The following is an 18,494-nucleotide window of genomic DNA, read 5'->3' on the forward strand; positions in this document are numbered from 1 at the left end:
TAGTTATTTGTAGTATGTAGGGTCCAATAATGCAAACTCAGTCCTTTAGAGCAGCTAAACAGGGCTATGTAGATAAAGAAATTAGAAAGCACACCACTTATCTTAAATATCCTTAATTGTGTGTGTGTGTGTGCGTGTGTGTGTGTGTGTGTGTGTGTGTGTGTGGTGGAAATGTAGTGTTTTTCATCCTCAATCCAGTGTCATTGAGACGTCATGCTGTTGACAAGTGTTTTCGTTTGTACACAAGCTCAGTTTACGCATGTCTTATGCTGTCACTGTAGACAGGAGGCTGATTCGATGGAAAAGATGAATGAATCCCCCTCCCAGTACAGTGGAAGCTACCACAGGGTCTGAACCCGCTCTCTCAGACTATCACTCCCATATTTACTACCGTTCACACACAGGCAGCTGCGTGCTCCCCCAACAAGCAGACACACAGATGTTCAGCCATTCACGCACACACACACACACACACACACACACACACACACACATACACACAGAAGCACTTGCTGCCTCTTCTCCCTTTTGCTTTAGCTTCAGCAGATTACAGATGGCTCATTCTTATTAATTGGCCAATCAGCCAATAAAGCCAAATGTTCTCAATAAATACTGATGTCCGTTTTCATTGAGATGGAACAGTCCACCAGTCCCTACAACCACCCCTTGTGGTCTGCTCTGCAGGTTGCCATGCCAACAGGGACCTGAGAACCTCTGGACGGTCCAATCCAGTGTCTTTTTTCTCAACTTCACGTGTGAACACACAACATTAAAGTGGACTAAGAGGAGTGTCTGTGTCTGTCGTGAGTCTGTATTTTTTTTGTAGCTAACAAAGGACCTTATAATGACATACTGAGCCAAAGTCTTTGGCTGGTGCGAGCCTGTGTGTGCAGCCCCCATGAGGGGAAATCAGGAAGAAAGGTTATGAGTGGCTTCGTTTTAGACGCTTCACAATCTTTGTGCTCATTGACTCCTCAGAACAGATGCAAACATCCCAGGAACATTCACCTTGCCAAGAGGAAGAAGATATAAAGCTACAATCAACTGTCCTCAGGATCTGGATTCTGGATTTAAGCCCTTTAATGCTGCTTTTGAGAACATCAATTTGTGTCACCCTGCAAAGTGTCCACATTAAAACAGCATATTCAAGGAGAAGACTGCCGACATTCTACATTTTCTTATCATCAAAACAAAATGATCCTCAATGCTTTCTGTTACCCCTCTGTGGCACTCTTGGTTCCTGGTAAAGGTCAACATTTAAAAAGGGCCCAAAGTATGTGATTTCATTTCCTTACAAGGCCAAAACCGCTGAGCTGAACAAAAATCAGTTCAGTCAGGAGTAAATAGTGCATTTGCTGGGAACTATTTTCAACATATTTGCTTTCATGGGTACAGCAAAATACAGTGCTAATGTTCATGGTAATGAAGGAACATCAGGCAGTTCAATGTTGTGGCTCACTGATGTGTGTGTGTGTGTGTGTGTGTGTGTGTGTGTGTGTGTGTGTGTGTGTGTGTGTGTTGCTTTCATTGCAAGTCTTGCCCACATCTCCTCCATGCCCTTTTAAAACCCCACTTCCCTATAATTCATCCCTTCCTTATCTCCCTCTTCTCTCCATTTGCTCCCCTTCTTCTCCCCATCGTACCCTTTCTCATTATCCTCCTGTCACTCTCTCCTTTCCTCCACCTCAGTCTGCCCTGCTCACCCTCATTTTCATGTAAATTAGAATCGATTCTTTTCTCAGCACCCCTCTGTCCATGCCAATGCAGTAGCCTCCATGTTTGTGAATGAGGTGGAGAAGGCTACATGTTTGTTTCTTCCTTTGTTATTTGAGCAAATGATCTACAGAAACCTATTAGTAAAATCAACAATATGGAATATCAGTTCGTGTATACAATTTGCATCGAAGAGCCTTTTTTTAATGGACGCCCTGGAACAAGTAAACAGACTGTTCCTCTGGCTGTTGTAATGCTGCCACCTTGTGGCCAGACTCGAGTTAGCATTAAATTCTGACGTGTGGCCCCGTGGGTTGATGGGAGTTGGAGTCAGAATGGATTCAGTACTTCCTGCTTTGACAAGGAAGACCAAGAGACTTCGGCTGTTGACTAAAAAGTTGTTCCCCTGCCAAACCGTTGCGCCTCGAAGAGACAGAAGTGAACACAGAGACAGAGTAAGTATGTATTTTACGTATTTTATCAGTCGAGTCATGAAACAAAGGGATTGAAGCTCATTTTGAACAAGAAGCAGTGAAGTTTTGTCAGTTGCTAACTTTCTGTTGTAACTCGGCTTGTCATGCAGGTTACGTTAGCTACATGGAAAATGACTTCAAATCAGTGTTTGTTAATAACTTACTGGCTTTTCTTATGAGTAACTCTGTTACAATACATATGAATTTGTTAGGAAAGATAGAAGAGTGATAAAGTTGATGTCAAAGTAGTTAAACTAAAAAACCCCAGAACTAATTTAAGCTACCTGCATCTGTCTGGTAGGAATTTCATTTTCACACAATATCAATAGGCGTTATGTAAGTTAGTATAGTATGTGAGTAAATAAATCAATCCCCTATAAATCTATCCTCACTTCACATTCACACTTAACAGGTTTAATTTAGTGTGTGTTCATGTAACATTTATCGGTCAGGCTTTATTGAATTTTGCTTTATGATGAATTTTATCTTGTGAAAACTGAGGGCAGGAGGCCGTTTCTAGTCAAACAGTGATTTTCATCATGCAACATGAATCTTATGTCTAAAGTAGCTGCTGATTTAATTTTACAGGAGTGAGAAAGGAAAGAGCTACAGGCTACTGTAACAGGTTTTGGAAATGCTTTTCTCACACCAATTTCGTGTAGTACTTTGATTTTTTTCAGGTTTGTAACACTCTTGCCTGTTTATTTCTAATGAATTTGACAGAAAAAATGTAATATGATATGTATCAATGCTGTGCTATAAAATGATATGTACGTTGAGAGAGGATTTTATCCGTATCAACCACCCCCACTTTGTGCCAGAATAAAGGTGCTTGGTAAAAATAACTTTTAAACATACAAACATCTGGACAGCAGAACTGCACAGGATGAACTGACACTGCTGTGGTAAGGGGTGGATTTTTGCACTCAATAGTTTCTTTCTGTCCTGGAACATATGGAGATAATATGATCAGACTGAATAGGTTCTTTCTTTCTTAGACAATGTAACGTAATGATAACATGAATTCTTCGACTGAATTGCAGCCTGTTTACCTTCCGTCAGTCCTCACTTTTCGTCACATGGACAGAGAATGCACATTCATGCTCTCTGCTGTCTCTGCTAACACAGAAATGTAATTCATACAAAAACCTCTGGCAATGAGAAGACTGACAAGATTGGATATATGTTTGGGTCCATCATTTATGTTTGCCTCCACCATTAAAACACACCTCTTAGTTACTGAACTTTTTTCTTTTTGTCTACCTCAGATGTCTTTAATGGAGCGTGGGGGCGTCCGGCCAATTACGGCAGTGGCGTGGACCTCCAACACCAGCACCTGCCCCAAAGATTTCAACCTGGTAGGAAGAGAGATGAAAGATTCATACAATATTAAATGGTGTAGAAACCCACCAAATAAATAGGAACCAGGTATTTCCACAGTTCACTCCAGAGAGTGAACAGTTGAAGTGACCAATAGTTTGCGTCAGTGTTAGAGGTGTATAAGAATGACCAAGGGCAAAAGAAGGACCATCTTGGACTTTTTGCTACTTAAAATAAAAACGTCCACTGATGGAGCCCAGCATTTGTCCATAATAAGTAACAGCTGACCTGTGTAAATGTATAGCATTAATTAATCAGATCCTGACCAAAGCTACGGCTATAGTGTCGCATCATAAATGCACACTTTCTCAATATCGTTTCAGCTGCTGTGTGATGCTACAAGTGTTTACTAAACTCAAAGCAAAGACACACAGCCAGCTGTCGACAACAAACCGAACAACAGAACTGATGTTTCAGAGAAATCCCGGACACCTTAACGTTATTACTTCAAGATTCAGACATTAATCTATCATGATTCACGCCTGCCTGAGTCACATTAATAGTTGTATTTTGATGGGCATTTCAGCCACAAAACACTCAGACTGAAGCAGTGACGGCCTGCAGGACCTACAGGATAGACCAAAGTCTGTAAAGTTGTCATTACATAATGACAACTTTAAAGACATCCTCCCCACTCTGTATTATGATGCACTGTGGAACCATAACCAATCTTAAAAGAACTTAGAAAGCTCACCGCTAACCACAGGGGCTACAAAAGCGGTGGTAGGATGAAGGGAGCAGCTGTACTTGTAGTCAGTCAAGTGTTGTTGGAAGTGTTAAGGTGAGCTTTAGAAACAGACTGGTTGTTTAAAAATAATGTAAACTACCTTCTCTAAAGATCCAGACCAAAAAAGGATATAACCACCGAATTTATGTACGTGTGTGACTTCAGCGCCATAATGGCCCAGCAAACATTGAGATGTTCAATGACCGTCAGCTGGACATCCTTCCTTGACATCCTAGCAACATTGAAATATGGTGTGACCATGAATGGGCCTATTTAGCTACTCTGCTTAAGTTTATATACACAGTGTGCATACAGCTTGGATAGAGACTTTTGGCTCTTACAAACACCACAGGCTTAAAATGAATGGACAGTCACAGGAATTTAATGAAATAAATAAATACATGTAGATATACAAATGCCAAAAACATGTTTTTTATATTTAAAAAAAAAGCTGTTGAGTAACACTAGTTTTTTTTGTATGTGGAGTGGGTGTCACACTGTGGACAACTGATCACAGCCAAATAAATTGTCAATAAAATGTCATATTGGAAAAAAAATCAAAGATGCATGCATTTGCTTTTTTTTATAGCAACAGTAAACCAGTGTTTCCTGGTTTGTAAGAGAGTGTCCATGGACATGGAAACAATGTGTCCAACTGGCTGTCCTGGCAGTCGCTGGTGTCTGTACGTGACCAATGATTGCTGGGGAATAGCATCAGGACCAGCTATTTAATGATAATTATGGTCATAATTGTACTCATTGGATCTGAATTTAAACTCAGTGACTCAGCCTCGAGTCAAAAGTCCAACTTTTAAGCCACCACTTACAACCTGAGACTGATTTGCGATGTCAGATGCGGTACAATATCTAAACAGCCCTATTCTTCTGCAGATCAGCATCACAGAAGATGGAGCATCAGCAAACTTTACACGCAGCTTTGGGATGAAGTCTGGATATTACCTCTGTTACAGCAAGGTAACAAACAGAGATACAATACACGCAGACAAAACATGTATGTTTCCTACCAGCCCTTTGTTCTCTGACCTCATCTCTCCTGACTTCCACAAACAGACTGTATCTCTCTCTCTCTCTCTCTCTCTGCAGGACTTAGCAGGTGGTATGGTAGTGTCAGACATTCAGCTTATTTCAGACAAGGAATCTATTCCTCATGGTTATTGCTTTATAGCAGAGCACCTTGAGCCAAGTGAGTACAAGCACACATTTTTGTCTTTCTAAACGACCATACTATACTATAATTAAATGCTTAACCCAAACCTAAACTGAATTCTGACCTTTACCTTCAAACAGTTCTTTGAAGTAGTGTCTTCCTGCCAAAGTCTCCTCATAATGCTATATGCATAATACCTTATCTGTGTCTGTGCTTTGTGTCCAGAGGCCACTGTTTCGAAGAAGAAGCGTGTGTGTGTGCGCGTCGTCCCAGTGGGCAGTGTGGACACAGCTGTGTTGGATATTAAGCTGACAGCCAAAAGCAAAATGATGTTGCAGCACCACACATACGTGGGGTTGGTAGCACTTACATATTCAATCATTCGACTCACACCTCTTTTATCAAGGCCTTTCTTAATGCTTTCAGCCGTGCATTCACTACTTTCATTGGTAAATATTAAATGTGTCTTTTCTTCAGAGACATCCATGGCTATGTGTTATGGTGCAGAAAGGGCTATTTTTCTAGTCCCGTTCCTCAAGCTAAGCCCCGCAGCGTCAGCCTGGACCTCCGTGGACTCTCATTGGAGCAGCCGTCTGGTCCTCTGCCCCTCAGACCCAGGTACTGTACTATCTTAATAAATTAATTAATTAATAATGTCTAATATAGATAAGTCCTACGGTGCATTTTAATAAATACATGTAATCATTTATTGGGGGACATGTCACGGCTCTTCACGTACACAGGTGGCTAAATAACAGCAGATGAAAAATTGTATTCATGTTGTTACCCAATGAGAGGAAAAAACACATGATTGTATGTTTCTCTTCATAGAAGATATGTCAAAATAAGAGACAATGCTGTTTTAAAATCCCACAGATGTTTCTGCATTAATATTTGTTTGCCTCCACAGCAACCCTCCTCCTACACTGCCACATAAACTGAGCCAGAGACGCTGCAGCCTCCACACCAAGGACAACTTGGACAAACCTGCTGACAGCAGTTTCCAGGGAATCACAGGTACTCCAAGTCTGTCCTCATACGCATGAAACAACTTACCGTTTCTCATTGTGGGCAGCCCACTCATCTATTACTTTTCTCCACCCTCTAAAGCTTTGGATGGAGTTCCCTTTAGCCTTCACCCAAAGTTTGATATCCAGGTAAGTGTGGAGTGAAATTCCCCTGTTTTTTTGTCTCAGTGTATTTCTTGTCTTGTTATTTTTCAACCCAAGCCTCAAATATAAACATGTAGTCACATTTCTTTCTCATTCTTAGACTCTTCAACCGAACCCTCAGCTAAACAACATTCGCATCAAGTCTCTCCAAGACATTGAAAATGAGGTAAGGGTTACATTTGACTCTTAATTTCAGCCCTGTGATTCGTATATTAACAGAATAAAATGTTCCCAACAAAGAATATATGTTTTGTTTTTGTTTTTCCAGTATAACTATCCTTTTGTTGTGGAGGAATCTGCTGCCAAAAGGACCAGACCATCGGTGCCAACAGGTGGCGCTCAATCAGCTCAGTGATCTCTGACAAAGCAACAATATCAGCATCTTACCATGACATCTCACATCACGGTACAGATAAAGGATGATCACGCCTGCACGTACACTGTCGGCTTTTTAATATTAGTCCTCAGGTGGAATTATTATGATTATCACAACAGGGTTAACTACAAGGTCACCGATGGGTACTGCCCTTCTAATAGACTGACAATCATACTTCAGAGCTGTTCAGATGGTTTGGCTGTTTGGTTGTCACGCCACACTTGCATTCCTTTTTATTTGTCTATACTCCCTCACCATCCTTAAGCATTCCCAGTTTTTATTTGCTGAACGAAAGGCCTGTTTGAATGGAATCATACTTGAAATTATATTATCTGAACACACATTTAGACTGTTCACTTTTTATAGGAATGCAGCCTTTAAAGACATTACAGGGTTAAAGATGTGATGAAGCCAAGATTCTGTCGGGTATCTTCTGTTTGGAGGTACTCATCTGCAGCTTTAAGCCCACTGTCAAAACTGGGACTAATTGTCTGCTAAAAATGCTTTAATATATCATGAAGAACTGCTACTTGCTCTGTCATATGTTACCTGATATCCTTCGGTGCTGCACATCTTTAATGGTTTCAATCATTAATCATTTCTTAAGGGGAGCTGTAATAATGTAACACTGGTGGATGAATTCTGCTGCAGATGTTTAACCGAACTCACTAGATACACTAACATATCTAAACATAGGATGTAGGGTATTTCTTGTATGACAATATCTGTTTTGACTATTCATATTAGAGCCTATTTTAAGGTGAATGGAGGAATGTTATATTTTGCTCTGTGTTAGTCAAACAAGATATGTGGGGGAAAGGAGATAATCTGTTTTTGTTTTTTATTTACTGTCAAGCAGAATAAGGGCCAAATATTTATCTTTGTCATTGTACAATATATAAAGTTATGTTGTTTTTATTGTCTGTATAGCAAACTTTTATTGCATGGAAAAAATAAAAACCTAAGAAGCACCACTTCAGGCGTGTTGGTTTTGCATACAGTACTACCTTACAGAACTACTCCACATTTAGGCACATTGGAAAAACTAAGACTAAGCGGAAATCAGTTTGAACACACAGCTTGAGGATGTAAATTGTGTACAGTACAGTGACATGCAGAAGGCAACGAGAGGAGCACTGTGTTTGTAGCTTCAGAGATATTTTCATGGCGACGGCCTAACCTGAGCAGTTCAGATGGAAGCACATATGGACAAGGAAAACATGTCTTGACCTATTTATTTAGATGAAGTTGATTGAGCATGTACACAGCTTCTGAGCAGTGCCTTGCGGCAGTTACTGTATGCACATTACCACATTTTAGTTGACAAAGAACAACCATAATACCACATGCAGGATCACTTTCATTCACTCTGCCTGCTTCAATTTTCCAGGGCCATTCTTGGATTCAAATCAGCCGTCTCTACGTGACGAGTCCAACTTTTTCTGAGCTGTGAACCACGCTCTCTGTGGAAGTGTATTAATGGCAATGCTACTGAGTGAGCACCAAACAAAGCTTTAGTGAATCCAGAAGTCAAGATGAGATGGCTGTGATTCATTTCCACGTCTCATCCAATAGATTTTAGTCTACACTCACTTGAAGTTTGCATACAAAAAACTCTTACCCGGCCGTCTGTTCCTGCACACTCATACATCTTGTCTTGCAGATTGAACACTCAAATTTGCTTCGAAATTTAAATGAATACTGGCTGAGTGTTCATTCATAAAACAACATTTCAACAGCCATTTACTATGTTTTTTTTTTGTCAATGCAGGGTCAACAATTGAAAATAATCAAAATTCTGGATTCATTCTTTTCATTATTCCCATCATATCCTAAATGTAACAGTTTACTCCACCCTCAGGTTATTATGCATCTACGTACAACAACTTTACTCCCACAGTTCTACATGTTCGCAGCTCTGAACCATTCTGACAGTAATAATTTTCATGTAAATGTGGCACCCTAATGGTGGATGGAACTTAATCACATTGTACATTACTGCCACCTGCTGTACCATGTTGGACCATTACGCTGGATTTGTTAGGTATATGTTGCCTGTTAGATCATTGTCTCCCTGCACAGTCAACTGCTAGCAATTGCAGCAGCTGTTAGCAGTTTGCCACTCATGTGATGAAAGCACACTATGGGCATGAGTTTTACATGATTTTCCTTTACTGTTATTCTCTTGATTATTTTCAATTATTAGGTATTTTTAATGATAAATATATCACGTCACCAACCTCCAAAGTGATGCCTTAAAATTTCCTGTTTTGACCAACACTCAGGAATTTAATATGATACTGATATTAAGCACTCTGAAATTGGAGAAAATCAGGAAACCAGTGATTTGACCGATGCTGTATCCAGGAAAATGATTGATAGTTTTGCATGATCGGTAACTTTCATGCATTATCTAATTATCTCATGGTTTATGGTACAACTGAACAATTAATCGAAATATTATCACAACATGGCCAAGAGCAATATCCAAATGGTGGGAACTGCTATATTTTTGATAAAGGCAAAATTGACATATGGTTATAAATTAGGTATTGTGGTGCTGCAGAGATGCCTGCAAATCATTTCCTCCAGATGTAAGGGAACAAGCTTGTTTGGTGCAGTCTCCAGCAATGCAAAAATTACATTCCCACAAAATTTGTGACTCGCATTTGCAATATCAGTCAAAATAATCACAATATGATTTTATTTTATTTTATTTTTTTTGCATATCGTTCAGCCCTATAGTCTCTGGTCATTAACTATGATATTATTCGACCAAATATTTCAGCACTACTGCGTATAATTGTGTGAGTAACTTAACAGAACTGATGGCAGTGCTTAGTATTTATTCTAGTATATATCCTTAGAGAAAGATGTTTTGTTTTTCTCTCAGTGCTTTTGCCTGACATATTGCCAGTTTTATAATCTGGTCAAAAAGACAACTCTATTAGGAGTTACTCATTAACTAATGGTTAATTTGCAATAAGTTCCCTGGTAGCTACACAAAATTGTGTGTCCTTATTGTAGAGTCTTTCCCTTTCTTTTGTTTTTTTTTTCTTACAGTTGAAATGCTAAACTTGAACATGAACTTGACCTCTTAATAAAAAACAGACAGAAAGTCATTTCAAATGTTAATCTGGTAAATAATAGCCAGAATTTATTGGAGTCTGTTGTGGATCCCTAATGATGGGCCCTCAAGATTAGGTCATAATACAGCTGTTGCCTTTGGGCCACCATCATTTCAGTTTTTTAACGTGATTTAGTGACGCAAACACTGTTAACAAACACATTTGCCTTTAAATGAACCGTTTTGGTTTGTTCCTCCTTGCTGATAGTTGTGCTATTACACAGTCGTAGCTTTCACTTTGTGAGGCGTTCATGTGCAGCACTGCAGTTCCACAGCGGCTCTCCTGCAGGTCTGTTTGTTCTGCTCACCGGAAAACGGGCTCTGATTCCAACCAGCTGTTTCCCGCCTCACGCAGATCAGCTGCGCGCACACACACACACACACACACACACGTAGTAGGCGGAGGCAGTAGACACACACACACACACACACACACGTAGTAGGCGGAGGCAAGAAGCCACATACACACACACACACACATTGGAGGGAACCCCATCAGCTGTGGGAAGCAACACAGTCTGAACTTACTTTTATTTTTCTAATTCTGTTCTTCACATCACCTCATTTTTGAAGCTGATATTTTAGATATGCGCCATTGAGGAGTACAGCGAGAGCTCTGTGTTAAAAACGTGCATCATTATAGTTTAACAAGGACAGCGGTGGAGGAAGAAAAAAACAGAAAACACGGACTACAGAAGGTGGCTTTGAAAGCATGGAATATTTCATGATGCCGACAGAGAAGATACCGTCCTTACAGCAGTTCAAAAAGACGGAGAAGGATGTTATCGGGGGTCTCTGCAGGTGTGTAGCAAGCTCTTTTTTCTTGATACGAAACTGCACGCACAAATCATCCCTCATGTGGCTGTAGTGTGTGTATGTGTGTGTGTGGTGCAGTCTCACTTCAGTTAGCATGCTAGGTGTTAGCTTCCCTGCGATATCTTGGCAGCTGGAGCATGGTCGTGGAAATCTCAGCCTGTTGGCCAGTTGCTGCTGTTGGCGATGAGAAAATTGTAGCATGTTATTACATCTGCCGGCCAACTTACATGTTATAACCGACAGGACATGTTTGCTGCCATTCAGCTCAGAAATATGTTAATCAGCGACATGAAATCGATACATTTGCGTCCAGTTGAACATCAACCACGTGGTAGTTAACGTGTTCCCCGCCGCTTCGCTGCTGTTTCCTAAATCACATGTTTATAACGACATAGTTTGTTACACCCCTCGCTGCTTTCACCGAATTGCTTGTGTGTGTGATCTTTTTGGAGGTGTGTTAATTACAGGAGCGTAAAATGGGGGTTCAGCTGGGCTACGTGCGTAGTTAAATAATGCTCCGCGCAGCAGCAGCCATGGTTGTGTCGTGTGCTAAGGTTAGCTTAGCTCGGCTAACTAGTTAGCTATCAGCGCACTCGCTCTTAAACCGTATTGTGTGCGCACTGACTCGTTTTTGGTCACATGTACTGGCTTGTTTAACCGAAATACGTCGTTTTATAAGTGTGGCGGCGGCCACAAATCAGCATCCGTTAGTACCATATCAATGAGTTAGCGCTAGCTTTGTGCTAACGATACAAAGCATTGTTCTCCATGATGCCAGGGGGCCTGCTGCTGCTGGCGGTGTCACATTTCACGGCTGCTACCGTCCACACCGTCCGACGCGCCCTCCGGCGGCCATGTTGGAGGCCCGCAGCTCCTGGCAACGACTGCTGACAACAGCTGATTTCGTTTGTAAACTTAAAAAAAACCCCGATTCGTCTGTGGTGGGTAGATGTGTTGTTTTTCGGTGTTGTCTCTGGCCGAAGATCTGACAGACTTATGTTGCAAACAGTTGTAATTATGTATGATTAGGATGCTGAACAGAATGTGTATAGTGTATGTATGTGTTTTTTTTGTTTGTTTCACCATCATTGTGTCACATGGTTTCACACTAAGTGAGCATGTGAGGAATGAAATGACTAAATTAAGCCCTTAATATTGATTATGCTCCTCATACTGCCCATACATTCACTTTCAAACTAAGATACAATTTGTGGCACGAAATTGACTAATTTAATGACTGGTAGCTTGTGTGCATACATCATGAGATAATGATGGTGTTTTCTCTGGTTTTTAGTGAAGCTGACGTGAATCACGCTATTTAGATTTAGCTCTGGACATCAGAGCGTGGCCACACACCCACACAATCATCTTTTATAGAGAAAAACTATTTAGAGCCATGTGACCTGTGTCCTCTGTCTAACCTTTTTTTTTCGCTTTCGTAAACATCCCCAATCTGGTTCTCCTAGTTTGTAGTCTTCTTGGCATCATGCTCGTATTTTCATCTCTTAAGCCGCTCACCTATTTCTCCCCCCTGAGTAAATATGACAGGAGAAGGTTTTGCCAGTCTCATAAGGTGGAGGTGTGTGAGGGGGCACTGAGTTCAGTCATACTAAAAGACCCCCAGGCAGCTTTACTGAGGAATGTAGGGAGGTCAAGACTGGCCTGGTGACATTCCAGGTTAAAGGTTTAAGGAGTCAGTGAGAGGTTGCAAATCTTTATCGTTGCTGTTTGTTTATTTACTTGTCTAAGAATAGCAGATTTGTTTCAGAGGTGTGTGTTGTGAGTGTTTCTTTTTAGCTGCATTACCTGTGATGTAAAGCGTGTTAAAATAACTTGTAAGCAGAAATTTGCTTCTTTTTTTTGCCTAAAATAAGGAGTAGGATCAAATGTGCATCAGAGAGGAGTTTATATCTTCTTATTGGACTTAAAAGACAGAATATTCACGTCTCTCTCCTTTGCCCTTTCTCAGCTTGGCTAACATCCCCCTCAGTCCGGAGACAGCCCAGGACCAGGAGAGGCGGATCCGCCGCGAGATTGCCAACAGCAACGAACGCCGCCGTATGCAGAGCATCAACGCAGGCTTCCAGTCCCTCAAAACACTCCTGCCCCACACGGACGGAGAGAAGCTCAGCAAGGTGCGGAAAACATGCCGGCGCCGACACGTAGAAGAGATCTGTCTTTGCAGCACCGTCGATCATGACACATCATGACATGCTTTACCTGCTCTGGCACTGTTTTTGAATTGCGCAGTAGAAAATCCAACCTATCACAAATCAGTTTAGATTTGAGTTTCCTTTCTGCTTGTTTTGCGAGACAGTCTAGTTATTTGTCCACACACTGTCCTCACATTCACATTTTTTCCTTCTTGTTTTTATTTTTTTTTATTTTTTTTGGGTTCGTCCCTGCCAGGCGGCCATCTTGCAGCAGACAGCGGACTACATCTTCGCCTTGGAGCAGGAAAAGACACAGCTGCTGGCACAGAACAACCAGCTCAAACGCTTCATCCAGGTAATAGCCTGTACTATTGTTTTTCATCATAATCCATTATATATAGTTTTTATATACCTTGCCACTAACAATTTACATCCACTGTATCAAGCTGTAGTGTTTCCCATCCTTCAGGCTGACATGGGTTTTCTCTGTGCATATAAATGTCAAGTAGGACCTTTTATTCAGTGTCTTAGTTCTTATCATAACCTATGCATCATTACAGCCCAACTTTAATTTCTCGTTTGCACAGCTTGTACACTACAGCACTTTCTCAATCTGTGTGCAGTCACATGTGTTTACCAGTCTTATTTGTTTACTTTACTTTTATTTTCTTGCCATGCCTGGCCACATGCTGCATGTGCTGTTTTTAGAGTGGAAACTCTGTGTGTTTGGAGCCCCCCCCCCCCCCCCCCCCCCACTCCACCCAAGGTTAAGTATGTAAATATGCACAGTATCTGTTTTGCTTTTAACCATGCATGGCCCTCATGTCATTCCAGGAGTTTAGCGGCTCATCACCTAAGAGGAGGCGAGCAGAGGAGAAGGATGAAGGTATCGGGTCTCCAGACACGCTGGAGGAGGAGAAAGTGGAGGAGCTGAGGAGGGAGATGCTAGAGCTGCGACAGCAACTGGACAAGGAGCGTTCGGCTCGTATGCAGATGGAGGAGCAGGTGAGACAGGAAGATGAGCTGGAGCTGCACAGACTCTTCATGATATAAATTACCAAAATACCCAGAACGCTTCCTCATCTTTACCAGCCATTTCTGTATCAGTCACCTGAACAATCTGGCAGCTAGTGGTGTTGACGGATTTGCCAATACAATAGCCAACTGCTGCTAAGCTCCCATCCTGGATCTACCTGAACAGCAGGTTAAGACAAAGGGGATTGGACAGGCGGTGAAGATAAACAGAAACTTTAACAAACAGTGAAAGAGACAATGACACATTTACCTTCTTTTATGTAATTTCTTTAGAAGGAAAGAAGGAAAACTTGTGACGTTTATTTTGTTTGAAATTCTGTATTTGCAGCCTTGGATTTGTTTTGAATTGCCCTTAAATCGGTGCTGAAATGGTTCTTGGTGTAATAAATACACATGCTCTCGGCGCTTGTGTGCAGGTGCGATCTCTGGACACCCAGCTGCACCCGGAGCGTCTGAAGGTGATCACCCAGCAGGTGGAGGAGGAGCAGGCCATCCTCCAGAGCCAGACGCTGTTACGGCTGCAGCAAATCCACGCCGCTGACCGGCAAACACACAGTCCACAGGTCAGGAACATGCAGACTTAGAAAACAGTTGGCTTTGCAGTTTTCAAACCGTGACACACTGCAGTCTGCTCAAACAGCTTCTTAAGAAGTCACCAGCCTCAACAGTTACATGTAAACGCACACAGTCTCAGATTTTTTTTTTGTCTTTTAGGTCCTGGCTCCCCCCACTCCACCCGCTCCAACCCACCACCCTACGGTCATCGTCCCGGCCCCAACACTAACCCAGCACCCCCACCATCACGTCACGGTGGTGACCATGAGCCCGTCTGCCCACACCAGCACCGTGTCCACGTCCAGACAGAACCTGGACACTATTGTGCAGGTAGGAGTTTGTTTTACTCTGTATGGAGGGTCTTTGTTGCGGGGTTCGTACAAAGTCCTGAAAGTTTGGAAAATGCTTAATTTTAGCTGTTTTCAATGTTTGGAATATTTTTGGACTGGAATATATTCCCGTTGTTTGATCCATACAATCACTCATGTAAATCAAGCACCATGTCATATTGAAATGAAGCGATCCCGTCATTGTTTGTTGACTCTTGGCGTGAAATAATCATGATCAGAGCATGAATGAAAGTTCATATGAACGGCTGGTAAAATATACATACAAACACACTTGATTGCTGTGGGTATAAAGGAATTGTGTAAACTTTAGATTTTGCAATTGCATTTGTTGAAATAATAAAATCATAAAGGCTTTGAGGGTCTAGAAATTTTGAAAATACCTTGAAAGTGCTTGAATTTTGCTCTTAAAAAGCTGTATGAACCCTGAGCCATTTCATCATGAACAGACTAGTTTTCACATGAAAGCCATCTCACTGGACTGAATACTTGCTGCAGCCCTCAGTGCCTTTTTCATCCTCTGCTCTCAGGCCATCCAACACATCGAGCGCACTCAGGAGAGGAGAGCGAGCGCCGAGGAGGAGCAGAGGCGAGCGGTCATCGTTAGCCCCGCCCACGTGGCCATGGACACCGCCTGCTCGGACACAGACACCGACACAGAGGGAGAGGACTGCTCGATGAACTGATCCACCACCTGAACTCACACACACATACAACACACATACAAACACTTAAAATACCTACTCACTGTAAGATTCCCTCCAGGAGCTTGACTACTTTTAAAAAAAAAAAAAAAAAAAAACAGAGAAGTCTTTCTTTGGCACTATCCAAACTCTTAAATCCAGTGGTTAAGCTCTGTGTCAGTCTTGTACTGTAAAATCTCTGAAGATTAAAAATATAGGATGGTCAGCATGCAGAGGAGGCCCAGTGGGGTTTCTAGAGGCTGTTTTTTCAATGTCAGAGCCGGATCTGTGGCCACTTGAAAACGTGAGGGTCTCCTCGTGTGAAAAGCGCTCAGCATCAGTCCGTCCTTCGTGTGTGTTTATGTGTGCTACATACGGTCGCAGCATCACAGCCAGCTGTCGTCACTGGCGCGCCGACAGTATTATTTGTGCCACAAATTGACGGAGTCAGTACAATGGAGAGTTGAATGTAACAACACAATAAGCAAGCAGCTCTTGGTTCTGAAAAGGGACGTGGAGTTGCAGCTCTTTCTTCCGCAGTCTTAATTTGTTTGTTCTTTTATGTGTCCTGGTTGGCTGGGCGATACCGTCGTGAAAATGGCCACGAAACCCAACTTAAACTACAACAGAAGGCATTTCTAAATTATAAAGTTTGGGGAAAATTCAGGCTTAATTGCAAAGCTAATTGGAAGATAGATGTTGAATACAATTATGTCTGATTTACTTGAAAAAGAAAAAGGTTGTGTCTTTGATATCTAAATAAGCCCTTAAAAAATAAGCTGATGAACAATTTGTATTGATCGTCTTTTGGTTTTTGTTTGTTTTTTTTTTTGTTAACTTTTTTTTCTGTCAGGGTTGCTGAATGTTGAAGGTGAACATTTTGTTATATTGAGATTAACAACTTAAAATTGGAGGTTTGTCAGGTTTTCACAGGGAACCGGAGGCCTTGAAGTCCAATTTAACTTTTCAGCTGGCCGAATTAGACCCCGTCATTTGTTATCTACTGGTGTCAGTGGTTAAGTTAAAACACGTTTTTAAAAATGTAACCACATGTTGATTCATTGCCGGAACACAAAAAAATGTTCACTTTCAGTCCCAGACAATTTACGGAATTGAACTTAGCCGTTGCATATGAATCGATGGAAAGTTTGGCCGAGTGAAAATCCAAAACAGATTTCTATGATTCATGTGCTCCGTTTGCATGAAGGCTTCCGGTTTTCCTCCAAAAACTTCCAGCCCATCTTCTGGTCTTGCTTTGTTGATTTCAGTGACTATGCACTAGAGTGTTTTTAGGTATTTATGCAATTCCATCTTCAGTACATTTGTCGGCGTCTCTTCCACATGAGGTGAAGTTATCTATGCACCGTTGATGGGTGTGTACATTACACCTACAGTATATGTATGAAACAAAGAATGTAGTCTCTACTTGTAAGGTGCTGTATATCAACCTGGTGCTCTGCTGACCAGCTGTGAGCTGAGGCCCCGGCCCTTCATGTAACTTCACGCTTTACGTCACGATTATTACCCGTGTCTGAATTTTATGTGAAATGATATGCGTCATTTCCACATCTTGGAATTGCTGAGAGAGCAAAGAGGAGTTGTGTCTGATTACAAACGACGGCAACGTTTTGCGTTGACTCGTTGTGATATTTGATCACATGAATAGAAAGAAAGCCCCTCCAAAACACAAGCAGGTCGCATCTTACTGAAGTCCAACCCAAAAAGCATCATTTTGGAAAAGAAACTCCAGCAAGAGAACCCAAGAGCAGCAGCAAAATAAGCACGCACTTACAGATCCGCGTACGCTTTAGTGCATCACAAAAAGTGCAAAACTCGAATGGAAAGCACTGAACTGAATCTCTCCCCAGATCGCCGTCTCACTCTAAAATGCACCAAGTCTGTCCACCTCATGTTTCATTGGTTATATTTCTCTTGGGAATTTGACTGGAAATCTCCCTCTTGGAGCCTCCCTCCTGTCACACTCGATTTGATACGTTGACTTGATGCTGTAAACATTCCTTTTATTTGGACTTGTATCTGTCTTTTGATCTCTTATATGTTCTGTTGCCAATCGAATGCATGTTACTAATCGCTGTTTTCTCTTGTCTAAAGCGGGCTTTTGTTTTGATCTTTTTGTGTCTTATTTTTCCTTTTTTTTGTGGGATTCCTCTTTTTCATGAACACACGACTGAGCGGTTCAGTGTGAAACTGTCTTGTGTGAGATGTGTGGACGCTCTTCACTCACTGGCATCAATTTTATATCTGGTTAGAGTAGTATTTTTCATGCCAAACGTGGTGGGGGAGGGGGGATTCTCATATTTTGTTTGTGAAACTTTGTTAAAGGGTTTGTTGTTTTGCTGACAAATAGTAAGCCTCAGGCTGAGTCTCTGAGGTTTGTTGTTGCTCATCTTAACATTTCTCCCCACATGTTTCTGTACATTGTGTTGCAGCACTGCTGTCTTTTGGTGGAATTTGAGATATTTGATATGAAGCACTTGCTGTTCTGTACTGCCTGAATCAGTGGTGAGGAAGATATTTTTTTTGCCATTTATTTTTTGTAAACTCTTTTGCTGTGACTCAACGGCTGTTTATTATGTTCTGCTCTCCTGTCTTTTCACCTGTCTTTCTTGTCCTGTTTTCCATTTTTGGTGACAAGCGTTTTTTATATTTTTGTGATATTTTTTTCCCCCATCAGTCCAGGTCGATGAGAAGCTGTTATATTTTGTTTATAAAAACTTGGGTAAACAGGCCTTTGTAAAGATGAAAAAA

General features: G+C 41.5%; 2 protein-coding genes across 3 annotated transcripts; both read left to right on the forward strand.

The window, feature by feature from the left end:
* The first annotated feature begins 2,030 nt into the window (after positions 1-2,030).
* mvb12a (multivesicular body subunit 12A) lies at positions 2,031-7,983 on the forward strand. 2 transcript variants are annotated; one of them, XM_041933818.1, is made up of 10 exons: positions 2,031-2,168; positions 3,455-3,544; positions 5,185-5,268; positions 5,398-5,497; positions 5,687-5,816; positions 5,939-6,079; positions 6,372-6,478; positions 6,572-6,618; positions 6,734-6,799; positions 6,902-7,983. In XM_041933818.1, exons 1-10 carry the CDS (start codon positions 2,031-2,033, stop codon positions 6,986-6,988), a joined length of 990 nt encoding a protein of 329 aa, XP_041789752.1. In that variant the 3' UTR covers positions 6,989-7,983. The 2 variants fall into 2 exon arrangements, with proteins under 2 accessions (XP_041789752.1, XP_041789753.1); XM_041933819.1 differs by having other exon boundaries at positions 2,064-2,172.
* A 2,620-nt stretch (positions 7,984-10,603) lies between these two features.
* Positions 10,604-15,743, forward strand: LOC121604813 (transcription factor AP-4-like). The gene is made up of 7 exons (XM_041934426.1): positions 10,604-10,937; positions 12,922-13,087; positions 13,362-13,460; positions 13,940-14,110; positions 14,557-14,703; positions 14,855-15,025; positions 15,573-15,743. The coding sequence occupies exons 1-7, from the start codon at positions 10,849-10,851 to the stop codon at positions 15,726-15,728; spliced, it is 999 nt and encodes a 332-aa protein (XP_041790360.1). The 5' UTR covers positions 10,604-10,848; the 3' UTR covers positions 15,729-15,743.
* Positions 15,744-18,494: the final 2,751 nt, after the last annotated feature.

The sequence above is a fragment of the Chelmon rostratus genome, chromosome 3 (genome assembly GCF_017976325.1).
Source record: "Chelmon rostratus isolate fCheRos1 chromosome 3, fCheRos1.pri, whole genome shotgun sequence".
NCBI lineage: Eukaryota > Metazoa > Chordata > Actinopteri > Chaetodontiformes > Chaetodontidae > Chelmon > Chelmon rostratus.

Bases quoted from the DNA above. Each gene is read 5' to 3' on its own strand.
- LOC121604813 (XM_041934426.1), top strand. From the start codon at position 10,849: ATGGAATATTTCATGATGCCGACAGAGAAGATACCGTCCTTACAGCAG. The intron at 13,461-13,939 runs GTAATAGCCTGT...ATGTCATTCCAG, and splicing joins AGCTCAAACGCTTCATCCAG to GAGTTTAGCGGCTCATCACC. The intron at 14,704-14,854 runs GTCAGGAACATG...TTTGTCTTTTAG, and splicing joins GGCAAACACACAGTCCACAG to GTCCTGGCTCCCCCCACTCC.
- mvb12a (XM_041933818.1), top strand. From the start codon at position 2,031: ATGGGAGTTGGAGTCAGAATGGATTCAGTACTTCCTGCTTTGACAAGG. The intron at 5,817-5,938 runs GTTGGTAGCACT...TCTTTTCTTCAG, and splicing joins CAGCACCACACATACGTGGG to AGACATCCATGGCTATGTGT. The intron at 6,080-6,371 runs GTACTGTACTAT...TTGCCTCCACAG, and splicing joins CCTCTGCCCCTCAGACCCAG to CAACCCTCCTCCTACACTGC.